Source organism: Pangasianodon hypophthalmus, chromosome 26, assembly GCF_027358585.1.
Source record: "Pangasianodon hypophthalmus isolate fPanHyp1 chromosome 26, fPanHyp1.pri, whole genome shotgun sequence".
Taxonomy (NCBI): Eukaryota; Metazoa; Chordata; class Actinopteri; order Siluriformes; family Pangasiidae; genus Pangasianodon; species Pangasianodon hypophthalmus.
In genome coordinates this window covers 12,614,865-12,634,032 of record NC_069735.1, presented here as the reverse complement: position 1 = coordinate 12,634,032, position 19,168 = coordinate 12,614,865, and the positions used below count along the sequence as shown (strand labels likewise).

General features: G+C 39.6%; 1 protein-coding gene across 2 annotated transcripts in view; it reads left to right on the top strand.

Annotated features, from left to right (window-relative positions):
* Window positions 1-964: 964 nt before the first annotated feature.
* Window positions 965-19,168, top strand: part of cnnm2b (cyclin and CBS domain divalent metal cation transport mediator 2b) — a 32,520-nt gene continuing 14,316 nt past the window's right edge. For both annotated transcript variants that reach the window (XM_026932279.3, XM_026932278.3), the window contains exon 1: window positions 965-2,551. In XM_026932279.3, the coding sequence (XP_026788080.1) occupies window positions 1,087-2,551 (1,465 nt within the window). In that variant the 5' untranslated portion in view covers window positions 965-1,086. The remainder of the gene's footprint in view (window positions 2,552-19,168) is intronic.

Genomic DNA, 19,168 nt, shown 5'->3' with positions numbered 1-19,168 from the left:
GAAAGGATAAGGAGACAGTAAAGCACAACAACAGCATATTGTCCAACAGTGTACATGATGCTGCTGAATGAAGGCAAGACCAGACAAAATCATCATCATCATCATCATCATCATCATCATCATCATGATCAAATAAATAAATAAATAAGAGATCGTTCATGCAAAACTTCTCATAGCAAACCACCTGTCGCTATTGTAACTGTGTGGCATTTCATCTCTTAATGAAAGAGATCAGCTATATAGATAGGTATATATTGATAGATGCACTTTATTGATTCCCAAGAGAAAATTTAGGTGCTACAACTACAAAGGACATTGAAGTACCAGACAGAGGTACAACATTCAGCATATATTAATTAAAACAGTGCAAAAGCCTCTTTAATTAGGTGCAAAAATACAGTGTCATGTAATTAGGTGCAAAAATCCAAGGTGCAGCATCAGAATAACAATAACAGAGTATGTGCAAATCTACAACAAGGTGCAGAATAGCAGCAGCAGACATTCACAGCAACCAGGTGGTGCTGATCCATGTACGCATTGCATATGTGTGTATATGAATAAATAAATACTGTCCAGTTGTTTATTCATATGGCGATCAGAAGTGTGTACTCTGCTGCTGTAGTAAAGAATGAACTTCAATCATTCTTACAATATTAACTATTTGAACACAGCTTTGTGGTGATAGATTGTGCTGCTCTTTAATTGTTTTAACCTTCTAAACGGCTTACACTCTCAGGATGCTGTCACGAACCTGTTAATTAACGACAAAAAAAAGTCACGCGGAAACTTCAGCCCGAGCTCATTTGCATGTAGCGGTCCTGATTGTCGGCTTTTGATTGGCCGTTCCAGCCGTCAACTCTCCACCCCTGAGCACTGATTGGTCGCAGGAGTTGCCTGTAACCGGGACTTGGAGAAGAGGCACGAGTTTGCGCTGAAGTGGAGTCAGTTTTTGCCGAGTTGTGGAGCCAAGCAGCTGCTGAGCCGAGGCCAGTGTGCAGCTGAGATGAAGCCGCACTCCGATTGGCTCTGACTTTTTCTTTCCTTTTTTTTTTTTTAAAGCCATTTTCATTCAAGCGGTTTGTCAACATGGCAGAGCCGTCGGTGGCTGCAAAAATGGCGTCACTTGTCCCGGTCCGAGCCGCGACTCTGATTCTCTTAACCGTCTGCTTAATTGCGCCGACGCGCGCCAAAGAAGGCGGGGGAGAGGAGACCGTCATCATCGGCTTGCGCCTGGAGGACACAGACGACATTTCGTTCATGGACAGGGGCTATCTGCGGGTGAGCGAGCGCTCCCGGGTCAAGTTGCGCGTGTACGGCCACAACATCAACAACGAGACGTGGTCCAAGATCGCGTTCACAGAGCACGAGCGGAGTCGCGCCGTTGCCAGCCTCGACAGCTCCAACGGTGACAACAAGAGCCACGAGGAAACGTCGGGCTTGCACCCGTGCGGCATCAGGACATCGGACATCTTAATCTTGCCCAACATCGTGTTGAACCGCAAAACGTCCGGGGTGGTGGAGATCGAGGTCAAGCCGCTGAGGAAGACCGAGAGAAGCAAAGCGTACTACCTGTGCATCGCCACATCTACGCCGGCTGGCACGCACGACCCGTGGACAGAAAGCACGTGGATATACCATGAAGGTGATGACACCAAAGTGATCGTGGTGGAGGAGAGGAAGTTTCTGCTCCCCTTTTGGCTCCAGGTGATCTTCATCTCCATGCTGCTCTGCCTCTCCGGTATGTTCAGCGGCTTAAACCTGGGGCTTATGGCGCTCGACCCGATGGAGCTGCAGATTGTGCAGAACTGCGGCACCGAGCGCGAGAAGAACTACGCGCGCAAAATCGAGCCGGTGCGCAGCCAGGGGAACTACCTGCTGTGCTCACTGCTGTTAGGAAACGTGCTCGTGAACACCACTCTCACCATCCTGCTGGATGACATCGCCGGAAACGGCCTGATCGCCGTGGTCATGTCCACGATCGGTATCGTGATCTTCGGCGAGATCGTGCCGCAGGCCATATGCTCGCGCCACGGGCTCGCCGTGGGCGCCAACACCATCTTTCTCACCAAGTTCTTCATGCTGCTCACGTTTCCCGCGTCGTACCCGGTCAGCAAGCTGCTCGACTACCTCCTCGGGCAGGAGATCGGCACCGTGTACAACCGCGAGAAGCTGCTCGAGATGCTGCGCGTCACCGACCCCTACAACGACCTGGTCAAGGAGGAGCTGAACATCATCCAGGGCGCGCTCGAGCTGCGCACCAAGACCGTGGAGGACGTGATGACGCCGCTGCGTGACTGCTTCATGCTGGCGGCTGATGCCACGCTCGACTTCGCCACGGTGAGCGAGATCATGGAGAGCGGCTACACGCGCATTCCCGTGTTCGAGGAGGAGCGCTCCAACATCATCGACATGCTGTTGGTCAAGGACCTGGCTTTCGTGGACCCGGACGACTGCACGCCGCTCAAGACTGTCACCAAGTTCTACAGCCACCCGCTGCACTTTGTCTTCAACGACACCAAGCTGGACGCCATGCTCGAGGAGTTCAAAAAAGGTGGGTCCGACTTTTCTCATTTTCTCCATCACCTTACGCGCCTTGGCTCAGCGTGGGAAAAGTACGATCAAGAATTTTTTTTGCAAGTATTCCCACATTTCCAGTGCGTGTCTGTGTCTGTGTAACGCTCGTGCGCTTTTTACGCGTTATGACGCACGCGTCAGGGGAAGAACAGAGTATGAACATGTTTCAGTCTAAAAGGCTCTTTTATTAAAAATGTTTAATAATAATAATAATAGTTAAAATTTCTCACTTCTGCTGCTGCAGTTCCTGCACTACACAACTTACATGAATCACTCCATGGGTTTATGATCCACAGATTTATGTCCAGGGAAGTTGGGCTGTAGCACTGGCGCTGTATTGAGAAACAATTATATAATTTATGTTTAAACTGTTTTAAGGTTTCTGTGCTCCTTACACACCTGATCTAAGTGTGGCTTTTAATTAACAAGCTGGATCTGGTGTACTGGAGTGGGGAAATGGTAAGGAATGTGTATCCAGGAATGGTTTCAAGAACTCACTTACATTTTGTAGCTCTTCTTCTGTAGATCTACCTTCCTGAAGACAACACACTTGATCGAGGTAATCGAGGCTTTCTGAAAAGATGGATAATTCAATCAGGTGTTTTAAACTATACTCCTCAGTTAGATCTCCAATAGAACCGCTTTGGCACGTGCCATGTTTGTGCTACGCTCTGCTATCTGAAAACCACACAAACAAATATGTTTGCTGAATTTATTTGAACTTGATGCATGAGTAGAGTACATGAATGCCGACTCAGTCTGGTAACAGTGCTTCTCCATTAAACAAGCCGACAAGGGCCCCTGCAAATTTTCCATGCGTTCGGAGTGAGAGGTTAAGCAACTACACAGAACACAGATTTGTTTATGTAAAGATGGTTGGCGTGTGCCGAAATACACCAAACATTCTCCCAGTCATGAACAAGACATCAGGTTAGGACCTTCAGAAGTAGCTGACAGGCTTGAGGATGCTAAAGAGCTCTGAAACAGAATGCATTCATGTGTGTGGGAGGCTTTGGGTAACTTAAAGGTGCACCTATGGGCTCCTCCCATGACTTCCCTTGTGTGTGTTTGGCTGTCACCTTCATTCAGCGTTAATGTTTACACGTCTCCCTCTCTGTGTCTGAATGCATTAGGAAGTTGTGGGAATAGTGTGACTTAGGTTATCGAGGGAGTAATCATGTCAAAGAGCCTCTTGTTTTTTCTCACACAGTTGCTTTCTTGCTTTTCTGTCGCTCTCATAGTAATTTATACTCATTTTAAAAAGTGAAATTGAGAGAAGTAGGGTTTGTATGAGCGGTTGTACGCATATGTGTTCATACCCTCACAGTCCTCTTTAGGTTACAACATTTCAAGCTTTAACACACTCATTACAACACCTTAATGTGTTAAAGTGGTAACTGATAGAAATGACTGCTTAAGCTGGCTTTAAACTGTATGATTTCCAGCCTGATTTTTCTGTCAGTGACAAAAATCACACACTGTAAACAAATTATTTGGTTTGATCTAAGCACAAACAGGGAGATATAATTGTTCAGAGAAAGTGACATACCTGAGGAAACAACAACAAAAAGAACCAGGTATGTCTCGGACTTCTTGGTTGCTTTTACACCCCCAAATTAGACATGTTATGAACACGCCCTCATCTTTACCAGTTAGAACTTCAGGGCACCAGCTCTTCTGCAAAAAAATCAAACAGGATTAATTCTGGGAGTTGCATTTCCAAGATGGAGAGCCCTGCTAATGGAGTAGAGATTTTAGGTTCGTTGTGGGTCCAGAGCGTGTCCCGGGAATATGGGGTGCAATGCAGGAGTGCATCCTGGATGGGAAGCGAATCCATCACAGGGTGATGATAATAATAATAAGTGTAATAATAACAACAGTGGTAATAATAATTCATAGACTATTAATATTAATAATAGCCATTCTGAAGCATCCTCTGATCAACCAACCATCAACAAATCAGTACATTATTCAAAGTGTTAACATCTTGCATGTTTGTCATAACTGGCCAAGTAGCATGATGATGGAAGGCTAGCTAGCTGCACACATAGATTCTAGGGGGCGGGGCATTGTGAACATGGGCATGGATGGGAGGTGGAGTTACAGAGTAAACAAATCATTCTGATGTTTTTGTAGTTCACCTTGTAACCATCTGCTAGTGCCCAAATTCTACCCAAGACACTTTTAATTCTGTTTTGATAGGGAATGGAAATGAAGACGTTTTCCCTTTACTTTAAAAAAGTGGCATCTTGACAAGCTACATGCATGACACAGATGTGATAAGAATCACTCATTTATGCAGAATGGTCTACATGTCAGAACATTTTATGGGTTTCTTGCAGGTATACAAAGTGAGTCATCTTCAGCTTCCCTCAGTTACTGTAAAATCCTTTGAGTCGTGTATATGTGCAGTTTTGTCTAGCGTGGTCTGAGACGAAACATTACGTTGCTTAGCCTTGAGAATGTGCTCTGAGTGTGACTTAGTGACTAGAACATGGGGCCATTAGAAGAATGTTAGAAACCTGGGGTTGTGTGTGTGTGTGCAGCTTTTTTGCAATTTTGGCCTGTCACCAGCAAGAACTCGTATTCTAATGACTGCTTAAGGGGGTGGGGGTCAAAGTCTTCACGTCACGGTGGCTGTGGTCAGCGCACACACACACACTCGGTTCAAAGCGCTTTGTATGGTAAGTCACTGTTAATTAATCTATCGACTCTTGTGGAGCAGCGCGGGAACAAAACACCTCTTCCCACCAAGAGCGCTCGTTCCAAATCTGCTTCCACTTTCATGTAGCATTTCCAGTTAAGATTGTCATGGTTTGAAGTGAAAACAAATTGCACTGCTAAAGCAAAAATAAGACGGAGTGTGTGCGAAGATGAAAAATTGAACATCAGTTCATAAGGCAAATAAAGAAAAGACTGCAAAGTCTTGTAAGTGCACTGATTATCCCTTTATGAGGGAAAGAGTGAGTGTGGCATACAGGAAATGACCACCTAGCAGTGGGTTGTGCTCTTAATTAGTAAGTCGGAGGTGAATTTTTGGACCTGGCCCAAGGCAATGAGATGCACTGAAGCATAACTTGACAAGAACTCTTCACTGCTTGGTGAACAAAAGCAAATTTTCCCACCTCAAACATTGTAAACTGGTATTGCTTCAGACTTTATTAACGAACAATCAGGAAACACTATTAAACACTGATTCTTTTGGAGTTAATGATGGCAACTGGTGTGAAGATTACAAAAAAATTCACCACTGAAAAGGCAAATGCAGAATACTAAATAAGGCCTATACTAAATATAACTATAGCTATATTCTGTAAATATTATATATTCTACATTGTATATTATATTATCTACATATTTACTAAATACACTACAGGCTGCGCAGTTGCACAGTGAGTAGCATTACCGCCTCACAGCTCCAGGGTTCCAGGGTCAATCTGTGTCTGTGTGGAGTTTTAAATGTTTTCCTCGTGTTTACATGGGCTTCCTCTGGGTTCTCCGGTTTCCTACACAAGTTGGCAGATTGGCTACATTAATTGCCCCTAGGTATGAATGAGTGTATGCATTGCGCCCTGAAATGGACTGGTGTCCAACCAAAAAATGTGACTTTGACTCAGTGACTTTGACCATGGCACGGTTGTTGGTGCAAGAAGGGCCTGTTTGAATATTTTAGAATCTGCTGATCTACTGGGATTTTCACACACTCTAGGGACTCTAGGGACTATAGGGTTTGGATGGTGGAATGGTGGAAAATGCAAAAAACATCCAGTGAGTGGCAGGTCTGTGGGCAGAAACACCTTGCTGATGAGAGGGGTCAAAGAAGAATGGTCAGACTGGTTCAAGCCGACAGGAAGTGTAAAGTAACCCAAGTAACCACTCTTTACAACGGTGGTGAGCAGAAAAGCATCTCAGAATGCACAGCACACCAAATCTTTAGGTGGATGGACTAGAACAGCAGAAGACTGGGTTCCATATTGGGCACAAGATCAGCGAAACTTGACATTTGAAGATTGCAGAAAGTCCAGGAGATGTTTTCCCAATCTCCAGTTGTCCAGTTTGCTGGGCCTTTGTGCTCTGTAACCTCAGATTTCTGTTCTTGAGCCCAGTGCGGTTTTCTGCTGTTGTAGCCCATCCGCCTCAAGGTTCAGTGTGTGTCAGCATTTTGAAATTACAACTCAACATGGTTGTAAAAAGTGGTTTAGATATATGGTTTTATATATAGTATAAAGTTTCCAGTGAAACAGAACATTTCAGACAAAAATCTTCATCAGCTGTGCAAATATACTAAATATAACTCATTCTATATAACTCGTAATAATGTTAAATATAACTCGGATTCATAAAAGCAAGACAGAGTATAAGATCTTTCTATCCATTCGCCAGTTCTACAGGTTCTTGAACTGCGCCAAGACAGAGTACTGAAAGACAAAGAGACTTGGATTCAGCCTGAAGTGTGTGACGAGAGAGTGCTTTAAACCTTCTTTTTCCCCTCCTCAGAGGATTGATGTCCTCTCCTGTGAACCTAGTGACCTTTCAACCCAATCTGGTTCACTGCCAGTATTGTTGTTAGTGATTTGTAGAGGCTGCTTTGTGTGAATTTGTGCCAGGTGAGACAATTCGTTATCGCCTCAACTAGGGCAATGAACTCAAACTCAAACTCTAAAAGTTCAGCATGTGTGTTCTGCCTGGTTCTTTTTAGAGAGTGTTGGTCTCTCTGTCTTTTCATCTCTTCCTCTTTCTTTCTCATCACACATGGTTCTTTCTCCCTGATACTCAAGTTAAAAATTTTGTTGTCTAGAGTGATTCTTGGTTCGTGATTGGTCAGAAGGTGTTGATTAATTTTCTGTAACAGCAGGTCTGACAGAAGTGCTGGCTATAATTCAAATCATGTTTCTATAGTAACAACATACACAGGGACTTATATGGCTATTGCTCCACATAAATGGGTAAAAAAAAAACAGGTGTAAATGCTGATATAGTGAAATTTTGCTTTCCTTTGAGATGGTTATTTAACATTTACACAACAATTACACGTTTTTTTTATTTGTTTATATGGATGTACGCCATACAAGTCGATACAAAACAATACAAAACGATACCATTAAAGCAAGTGCATTAAATATAAACCTGTGATTTGCCAGGTGATGTGTGATGAACCAGACAAGAGCTAAATCTATAACACTGACATTGAGACAGGACATGAATATGTCATAGTTTACCATATCAAAAGCAATTCTGTACTTGCAGTTCATTCATTCATTCAATCATTCATTCACTCATTCATTCATCAATTCCTTTAACCCTATGGTATCAATTATGGCTGAATGACAATGACTCCTACATAGTTCCAGAGCCGTTGTTTCTTGTTCGTTCATTGGAAAGTGAAAGTTCACCTCTTCCGTATCTGTGCAACCAGCCCAGAGTGCTGTATCTAGCAGTTCTAAGAGCAAAGTTTTGTTTGAGTGTTCGCTTGGTAACCCTTGCTTGTGCAGGAATAAGCGTGAGGATTATGTGGCGTCATGTTGGCAAGAACAGGGCCGGGTGCCTAGAGCGGGATCCCCCCTTTGAACGCTGCATGGCTCCACGCTTAGACTTTCTGCCCTCACCTACACTTGCATAGTTCTTCAAACTTTTGCGCTACAGCAAGAGTGAGACATAAAGCAAGATTTTAACATTTCTGATTGCATCATCTACACAGTTTAAGGGTTTAGCTTCTCTTGTGCCACAGTCATACTCTCTTGTTCTTTCTGTCTATAGCCCTCATATTTCATAGCCCTATACTAAGGCGTTGGCCTTTTTTATTTATTTATTTATTTTTTGAATGGCCTACATTCCTCAGATTCTGGTGCAACATGAAATGGCCGTAAAACCGATTAGTAAAAAGTGTGAATGCAGCCTGAGTGCCCTTAGAAAGTGTGTCTGATCTGCCATTACTTTTCCTTTCTGATCTGTGTCATATTATGTTGTAACATTCATGTAAGTGTTATAGCTTTTATTCCTGCATTTTGGAGACTTGGATAATTTGTACTCATCTATTCTTTGAAAGTATTTATAGATTTGTTTACACACTAAATAATATAGCTGTTTGAATGCCATTAAGTCTTGTATATTGGCTTATTTTTTGTAATTCAGTAATCCTCTCACATCCTCACTGATTACGCCAACTAGGGAGTATTAATACATAAAGAAATCGAATCTTCTACAGATTTGGTTATTTGGCAGGCAAAAACAGATTTGAACATAGGCTTAGCTCTGTTACCTCTTTGGAATGGACTCATAGGTACAACCCAAGATTGTCATTTTCTCAGTTGTGCTTTAAACCATTGAGACTAATATGGGATATTAAGCAGTAATTAAGCAAGATCAGTGTGGCTTTGTAGGATTTTAGGTCTGTGTTCATGTCAAGGTGAGACACACCTTGGGCTAAACAGCATTGCATTGTTAATATGGAAGAACATATGGAATTCCAGGGAATCTGGAATTTGCTTATACATTAAATTGATTAAACAGGGACGTATAAGTAGAATCCTGGTTCAATACTTCCCTGTAGTGTTTAAGTCCAACCTTTAACACAACTGATCCCTGTTTATCCATGTTTTTAAGAGAACCTGGATGTTAGAGCCATGTGTGTAGGACACATTCTCTCAAGGGTGGTAGATCACCAGGACCAGACCTGAGCACCCCTGGATTAAAGATATGTATGATCCCACTTTCCACTGATTCTTTGGGTCATGCCTACCATGATGCTAATTTCTGCCATACTGGATTGAATTTTTTCACAAACACAGTTTTTCCTTTCTTCTCCCAACAAATTTTGTTCAATCCTCACGAAATTTGAGGGATGGTTTATCCATAGTGCACAAACAAATTTGATAGCAAAGACACTATACAAGAAGTGAAGCCATTTCTTAGAAATGCGTTTAGGTATTGATACCAAACTTGACCCATATGTTTAGCAACATGACCTGATTTTAAAAAACAAGCTTCAAGTTAATTTCAAATCTGGGAGGGCTGCTGAAAACAGGAAGTGAGGCATTATCTCAGCAACTGCTTAATAATTTGCCTTTAGATTTTGTATATCTCTGTGGGAACAAGTGCTGATGGGCCCAACTGCTGCTGGTCTTCCTCCATCCCTAAGGGGTGAGGTCAGGGGTGGGGTTTCCTTTAAATTTTATGACTATTATAATTGTGTGCATTTTATGATCTTTTATGTATCTGTACATTGATCTTGGGTACCCGTAAAGGTACAGTTATTATTATATTATATATAATAAAGAGGGGTGGAACTGTATGAGAATCAGATATGATAATGTAATGTGAGACCTTGGTCTCATGATGAACTTCTCATATGTAGTCAGTGGTATGTAAATCTTTATTTATAGCATAACAAATTCAGAACTTCAACATATACTCGACTTAGTATCATTGATTTCACTATAACATGGTATCTGCTTACAACTAGAGGACATCACTAAATAACATAACACTGCATAGGAAGTAAAATGATTAAAATTCCCCATGAAATATGATTTGATTTTGTATGCTGGTGTCGTGTTAAAGTGCTTGACTGATTTAAACAACAGCCAGTAACATTTGAGATGTGCCACACTCCCGAATCTAAACAAAACTGACATTCGCTTAGAGACCTAGCTAAATATGGAGAACAGAGAAGAGATTAACGAGAGTCTTTTACTTGGTCTTACTGATGGAGAAGCCCTGATGGTTTATAAAAAAAACAGAATCGCATTCCTGCTTAGTCTGAGGAAGCAACATGTTCCAGCATTGAAAACCTGGTAAAACACCTCTGACAAACAGCCTGTCACATCACACCAACTCTTACCAATTGTACCCTCTTCAAAACTAATATGTAGTTCCTCAACCAAGAGATGGTTGGAAAAGGGAATACTGTGTGGGAACACGCACGGCCAAAAACAAACCAACGAACCATGTTTGCTTCTAATGCGCTGCTACTGTAGAGGGTGGGATATATATTGTTCTAGAGAGCAGTTAATAAAGGATTCACAAATATGAATCATCAAAAAAATTGAGTTTTTTTCCCAGAAGTACTGAACTATAAAATTACAACAAGTATATTGAGAAAAAATGAATTTTTGTATTTTTTCTTTCCGGATAGAGCAATTTTGATTTCAGGTGCAAATTAGAGCTAAATTATTTTCTGATTTCTATCTATCTATCCATCCATCCATCCATCCATCTGTCATGACTACACTACTTCTCAGTGACAGCACATTCAGGGGCAGAAAAGCCCACTCGGATTTCTGAACTGCCCCCTTGGCATTCCCAAGGCCCAGCGCCCCAGTGCCATCTTTCCTCCATCACCTCCCACACACACACACACACACACCCCCAAACCCACATTGTCCTTCTGCCCGTTTCCCTCAGTGTTGTAAATTACAGGCGACACAAACCCTTGCCTAATGCCCTGGCATGGAAATCTTCCAACCAGAACCTTTTTTTTCAGACAGGCTGTGGGCTGGCATCATTGATTATGGTCAGGCAGTCTCTCTCTCTCTCTCTCTCTCTCTCTCTCTCCCACTCTCTCTCCCACCCCCCTGACTCACACACACACACACACACACACACACACACACACACACTCTCAAAACAGCCATTCCAAAGAGGCAGTTCTAAGGCTCTACACTTAAAGAGAGTTGACTGAAGATATGGGTAAACTTGACTGAGTTATCTGTAAGATTAATGAGATTAGAAATTCTTTATTTAACAAATTATAATTAAAGAAGACATTGCTACATGGTATTCATTTCCAGTGTTGTATAGAGTACCCAATAAAATTCAAAAGATATCTTACTGGGAAATTACTCAAGTAAATGTTAATTTAACCTGCTAAAAAAACCAGAAGTGTCTGATATTATAAATACTTAAGTATCAAAAGTGCTTTGGTATCAAAAAACAACTGCATGTTTTACATGTTTTAAATTGTATATATAAAAAACAGTATATTTTTATATACATGTGGAAGCAGAATCAGACTCACACAGCATCGCTGACACAGCGCACTGTGCAACAATGCCAGTGCCAATAATACAACATTGTGTTTATTATTTAGGAATACATGATTTAAAATTGATTTAAATACATTTAAATGACCTCAAGGACTAGCTATGTTGTTACTTAATTTTTTTTTTAGATTTATGTCTTACTGATAATGCTCATCATGTACATCTTGTACTTTCCACTGTCTTATAAAAAGTAATAAAACTAATTGCAGTTCAGTGTGCCTCCATATTTAGATCTTGGGATTGATTGGACTGCAAACAGGGTGATTTGAGTTTAGATTCACCACCGACAGAAAGAATCAGATGCATGTGGCATACTTTTTCACAAATCTCACACATCATTGAGCTTACTAAACCAGGGTTCTCAAACTTTGTGCAGCCAGGGACCTCTTTTAGCTGTAGAAAAAAAATTCAATTGAAAAAAATCTCATAAGCAGTGATTTCTTTTTGGAAACATTGAAATATTAGGTTCATTATTCAAAGTGTACATTCATGGATATTTACTACATTCAAGTGACCCACCAAACAGGCCAAACAAGCCAATAACTATAAGAACTCAATAATAATTTATTTGGTAACGGTGGGTTCCAAAATATTTAAAAATATCACAAACCCCCTGGATAAGCTTCACGGACCCTGGTGTGTGTGTGTGTGCGTGTCTGTCTGCCTAATCCTACTTGAACTGAGGTCCAACTTCACATATATGACGTAATTAGACTGTGTACTAAAATGAATGATTACTGACTACATTTTAAAGCACAGTATATAAGTGCAATGTGCAGTGTATAATATTATAGTGTATATAGTTGTATACAGGAATTCATTAATCCCACTTTTTCCCAGTTCTGAAATGATACCAAATTTAAGGCACTAATGTGTCAGCAGATACTGAGGTGGAGTTGTGTGTAATAACACTATTGTGTCAGTCAACACTATAAGCTTTCACAAGATAATACACACCAGTGGAGCCAATCGGAAAAGAGGTCAAATCCGAAACCAATTCAGCATTTTATCGCCCGTATTGATATTCCGTATCAGACCAGGACATCCTTAATAGTATGTTAACCGATGGAACAGGTTTATGTTTATTACTTCAACAGAGACTTTTATCCAAAATACGTTTGATTAAGAAGCAAAAGATTACAGGCTTTTCTTGAAAACACTCAATGGCCACTTTATTAGAAACACCATACTAATACCGGGTATTATATATCTAGTTTCTGTTATTCAAATTATGTTTTATAGTTTTTAAGAAACTGTTCCACACTTCATACAGCAGTACAGTGTTCACTTTTAGCTACATTAATTTTAACATTCTTTATACACTCATTGAGCACTTTATTAGAAACACATGTACACCTAGTCATTCATGCAATTATCTAATCAGCCAATGTGCAGCTTGAAACGCCTTGTTGATGTGAGAGGTCAATGGAGAATGGCAAGACTGGTCCAAGCTGGCAGAAAGGATATAGTAACTCACACAGCCACTCTTTGGTTGAGACAATTGTGGTGAGCAGAAAAGCATCTCAGAATGCACAAAACACATAAAATCTTGAGGCGGATGGGATAAAACAGCCGAAGACCACGTCAGGTTCCACTCCTGTCAGAAATCTGAGGCTGCAGTAGGCACAGGCTCACCAAAACTGAACAGGTGAAGTCTGATGAATCTTGATTTCTGCTGAGGCACACAGATTGAAGGGTCAGCATTTGGCACCAATAGCATGAATCCATGGACCCAAACTGCCTTGTGTCAACAGTCCAGGCTGGTGGAGGCGGTGTAATAGTGTGGGGAATGTTTTCTTGGCACCTTTTTGCCCGTTAATACCAATCAATCATCATTTGAAGCCTATTTGAGTATTGTTGCTGACCATGTGCATCCCTTCATGGCCACAATTTACCCATCTTCTAATTGCTACTTCCAGCATGATAATGCACCATGTCACAAAGCAAAAGTCATCTCAAACAGGTTTCATGAACATGACAATGAGTTCTTCACTTCTTCAGTGGCCTTCCTAGTCACTGGATCCGAATCCAATAGAACACCTTTGGGATGTGGTAGAACGGGAGATTCGCAGCATGAAACTGCACCTGAAAAAACTGCAGGAATTTGGACCAGAATCTCAAAGAAATTTCCAAAAGTTTCCAAAAACATTGTCGGCAGCCTTATGTGTGTATTTATAGTGGGAGTTGTGCTATGGAAAATGACAACATGCCTTCCAGAAATAAAGCTGGGAATGGTGGAAAAGAGCAAGAGTCTCTGAAGGGATGAGGGAAAGATGGAGACATTCTCAGTGCTGAGGTGCTATCTCACATTGTTTGTGTTATCTGGCTTCATCTCACTCTCTTTCATACACTCACCCACAGAAGTGTTGCTATCACTTAAATGTAATTACATCAGTGTCATTTGTATGTTGTTAGTTCTGGCAGATGATGAGGATGATGAAGGAACAAATGTGGAAGGAAATGCGTGCCATTTATCTGTAAGAGCTATTGATTTTCTGTTAGAGAGAATAAGCAGGATATGATGGTCTTGAGGTAATGTGATTACATAATGAGTCCCCTGATACACCACACACAGTACACTATGATATCTTTTTTATTTTAAGTTTCAGAGCCCTGAGCAGTCAGAACTCCGTTAATACTTCCACATTAAGTAACTTTAATTTGGAATTTTACTTTGATAGACAAATATAAAGAACAATACATAAACGTTAAGTTTATTTTATACATCAGCCACTGTTGAACTCTTAAATCTGATTGATTAATTATTAATTTTCTATAACAGCAGCTCTAACAGTAGTGCCATTTCTGTTGTAATTCATAGGGAAGATGAGCTACATCAACAGACTTTGCAGTTGTTGATATGGTGAAGTTTTCTGTGAGGAGGCTTTTTTATGTAACATTTTCATAAGGAGTCTACAGTGTCATCGCTTTCAAACAGTCAGAAGTAAAGCTGTGACTTCAAATACGGGAAATTCTTCAGGGCAGAGGGTTTTTGGACTTTTTTGGACTTCAGTTTTAATGTCTTATTACCTTAAGTCAGAAAAAAAGGCTGGTGAGGTAACGACGGTTTATAGCTGCTAATACACAAATGATAAGACAAACTAATAAAAATGTATGACTTGTAATTCTTTATTAAATAAAAAACATAATCATTGAAAACCTGCTGTAGTTTAAGAGGAATAAAGCACTTTGGGATGTGCTATTAGAGGAAAATAACCAACTCCGTGAATTGTAATAAATTATTAAATAAATTATGAATTAATTTAAATGAATTAAATGTGACCATTTTTGGCATTGTTTTAAAACGAGAGTCTATATAAAGTACATAAACAGTTTATAAAAGCCCCCACCAGGCTTATATCCCTTGGTGTGAATGGCAAAATCTGATCTTAAACCACGACCCTGAGAAGGTTTACACAGCCTCAGGTTTCGGCTTAGGGTTTGAGGCATGCATCATGGAAAATCTCTGTTTAGACTTTGCCCATTGCCTTGTCTCTTTAAGGCTGCCCACTGTCCATTAATGTCATGGAGGTCATGAGGGGTCACTCCGGGCACCCCTCTGTCCTTCTTAAAAAAGATATTGTGATAATTATAGAACACCAGGAACTATGAATAACCATGGTGTGTTTGTATGGAAGATGTTAGTGTCCTTCTGTCTGTTCCTCAGCCGATTCAATTTCTCTTTTGCTGAGAAAATGGAAAGAATGTGAGCATTATGAGGGATGCAATGTTAAGGCCAATAAGGGCAGGGGTCCGTGTGGCTGTCTTTTCTTGCTGTATGCAACTATGTTGATTTCAGTCTAAGCTACATGCTGAGTTTATTGCATTAATAAGCAACATCACATTCTCTCAATTTAAAATCTATTGAGGTTCAAATGAAACCCACTGAGAGCGCTGTGCTTTCAGATAAGCTGATTTCTCCGCTCGCTCGGGATCTCTGCCGTTTCGAGCCGTACTCCAGGGAACCTTGGCTTACGTTAAGCAAACATGTTTTTATTCCACTATGGCCCAGACCCACTTCCCCCGCCACTTTATATGCTCATGCTTTAGTTATTTAGCCATGTGATTTACAGTTAACCCTTATATTTGACCCTTAATCTTTTCCATAGGGACCAATCTGACTAACTCTTCTTGGACATGACTGTTAGCTGACTGGTCTTGTAAGAATGCATGACCTGGACATTGTTTACAAACAGCGTTAACCTTTGGCACCAAATGACGTGACAGATCATACTAAGTACTCAGGGAGTTTAACTAGCAATGTTAGTGTTTTTGTTTGTTTGTTTGTTTTTAGAGTGTCATTTTATACATTTCGAAAAATGCATGATGTAAGAATTGTGTGTGAATAACAGGAATCATTGACATCACAGGTAGAAAGCTTTCTGCATTTTTCAAATCATTGTTTAACGCAGCAATACTGATTATGCAACATTGTGACTTGCCGTTGGCTGAGGTAAATGCTGGGATACCACAGAATGAGTAGCAAGGCACGCACCTCAGTGTGGGTTTGTTGTTACTGCATTTGCTCCAAGTGCTTCCTACTTCCTACTACTGCAGCAAACGGCCATCTGCATGTAAACGGCCAGCTCTGAGACAGCTCACGTCAGCCAGCAGTGGCTTTGGTGAGAATACTGCCCAAGTGGAATGGAAACTTCATTTCAGGGCTAATATTAGCCTGGCCCTCCGGAAAATTCCTTTTAAATGATCACAAGCTGAGAAAAGGCAAAGTATTTGTTTAGCGTTTTTTGCTTTAACAGTATTTGTAAATAGTTTCTTTTTTCCCCCTTTTGATTTTAGGTAGTTCTTGGGAAAAGGAAAGAAGGAGTTGCTTTATTATTAGTTGCTTCCTATTGTCTTCCCATTTGTTAGAAGCTTATGCATATATCCTTGTATATGATTATACTGACATATTCAAGCTACGTGTCTTCATGTGTATAGACAAAATAAATAGCAGACAGTGGAAGTTAGGTGACTATATATTGAACATCACCAGTCCTAGCAGCACAAAAAGTAAACACTTTAGTTATTTGAATGCAGCGCAGTGTTGTGGAGACCACCCTGAATGATTTTGAAAGCAAGACACACTCATAGACAAAACACCAGAGTGTTTGGGGAAACAGACTCAGACTTTGAAGTCCGTAACAAGAGTGTGGGTAATGCCAGGAACCCTGTAATACACATATTCCCACAGGACAGTCAAACCCACAACAGGAGGTACAGTGCGGTACAGTACTAAACAGTATTTAACCAGTGGTGCAAAGATTAGTTCTCTGTTTTTAATACAGAAAAAAAACCCAGTGAATCTGATGCCTGCATAAAGCTAGATTAAAGCAATGTCACGAAGCCAAACAACACTGAATTAGCTACCAGAAATCTAGTAAACTCTTTACAAATTTCTGTCATTCCAGGTCCATATTAGCAGAGGTGGTAAAAGTAGAGCTTCAAGTTAAAGTTAAGAAAAAAAAACTCTTAAATGTACTTAAAAGTATGAAAGTAAAAATACAAGAAAGATTCACAAAAGAAATATGTCTACCTCAAATCACACACTGATTTAGATACTAATAAATTAGTGCACCCTTTCAGTAAACATTAGCTAAGGTTAACAACAGCTTTCCCCCCCTAAACTATCAAAGGTTATCAAGCATGATACCTCTAATTATAAATACTATGTGAATGCTAAGAGCTAGCTGACACCATGCTAACTAACAACAGCTTTTATACCTAATCTCTCAAATGTTATTGAGCATATCTCTAATGATAAAAAGTATTTTACAAAATAAATGTCTACCTCAAATCACACACTGATTTAGATACTAATAAATTAGCGTTTTTACCAAACAGACTTCCCTAATCTCTTAAATGTTAACCAGCATGATACCTCTAATTATAAAAACTAGCTGAATGCTAAGAGCTAGCTGACACCATGATAACTAACAACAGCTTTATTCCAAATCTCACAAATGTTATATACCATGATAAAACACTGAAGATAAAACCTAGCTGAGTGCTCATAGCTTGCTGACACCATGCTATCTAACAACAGTTTTATTCCAAATCTCTTAAATGTTAGCTAGCATGATAATAACACTGAATATACAAACAATGTGAATGCTGATAGCTAGCAGACAGTGAGTACAGTGATGGGTATTAAGTCTCATTCTGACAGTCATGTCTGTTAGAGTTAAGATTTGCCAGGAATATAATAATAAATAAAATTCTTGAAGATGTTTGATGCTAAAAGATCAAGACTTGTGACTTTTATAAATATCTGATTATATAGAAATGTAATGATGTAGTTTTGATGTAGTGTAATGTAGTGATGAATTGTAATGATGTAGTTTTGATGTAGTGATGAATTGTAATGATGTAGTTTTGATGTAGTGTAATGTAGTGATGAATTGTAATGATGTAGTTTTGATTTAGTGTAATGTATTGATGAAATGTAATGATGTAGTTTTGATGTAGTGTAATGTAGTGATGAAATGTAATGATGTAGTTTTGATGTAGTGTAATGTAGTGATGAAATGTAATGATGTAGTTTGATGTAGTGTAATGTATTGATGAAATGTAACGATGTAGTTTTGATGTAGTGTAATGTAGTGATAAATTCTAATGTAGTTTTGATGTAGTGTAATGATGTAGTTTTGATGTGGTGTAATGTGGTGTAATGTAGTGATGAAATGTAGTTTGATGTAGTGTAATGTAGTGATCAATTCTAACATAGTTTTGATGTAGTGTAGTGTATTGATGAAATGATGTAGTTTTGATGTAGTGTAATGTAGTGATAAATTGTAATGATGTAGTTTGATGTAGTGTAATGTGATAAATATTCTAACATAGTTTTGATGTAGTGTAGTGTAGTGATGAAATGTAATGATTAATTTTGATGTGGTGTAATGTAGTGATGAAATGTAATGATGTAATTTTGATGTAGTGTAATGTGATAAATTGTAACATAGTTTTGATGTAGTGTAGTGATTAAATGTAATGATGTAGTTTGATGTGGTGTAATGTAGTGATGAAATGTAATGATGTAGTTTGATGTAGTGTAATGTATTGATGAAATGTAACGATGTAGTTTTGATGTAGTGTAATGTAGTGATAAATTCTAATGTAGTTTTGATGTAGTGTAATGATGTAGTTTTGATGTGGTGTAATGTGGTGTAATGTAGTGATGAAATGTAGTTTGATGTAGTGTAATGTAGTGATCAATTCTAACATAGTTTTGATGTAGTGTAGTGTATTGATGAAATGATGTAGTTTTGATGTAGTGTAATGTAGTGATAAATTGTAATGATGTAGTTTGATGTAGTGTAATGTGATAAATATTCTAACATAGTTTTGATGTAGTGTAGTGTAGTGATGAAATGTAATGATGTAATTTTGATGTGGTGTAATGTAGTGATGAAATGTAATGATGTAATTTTGATGTAGTGTAATGTGATAAATTGTAACATAGTTTTGATGTAGTGTAGTGATTAAATGTAATGATGTAGTTTGATGTGGTGTAATGTAGTGATTAAATGTAATGATGTAGTTTGATGTGGTGTAAT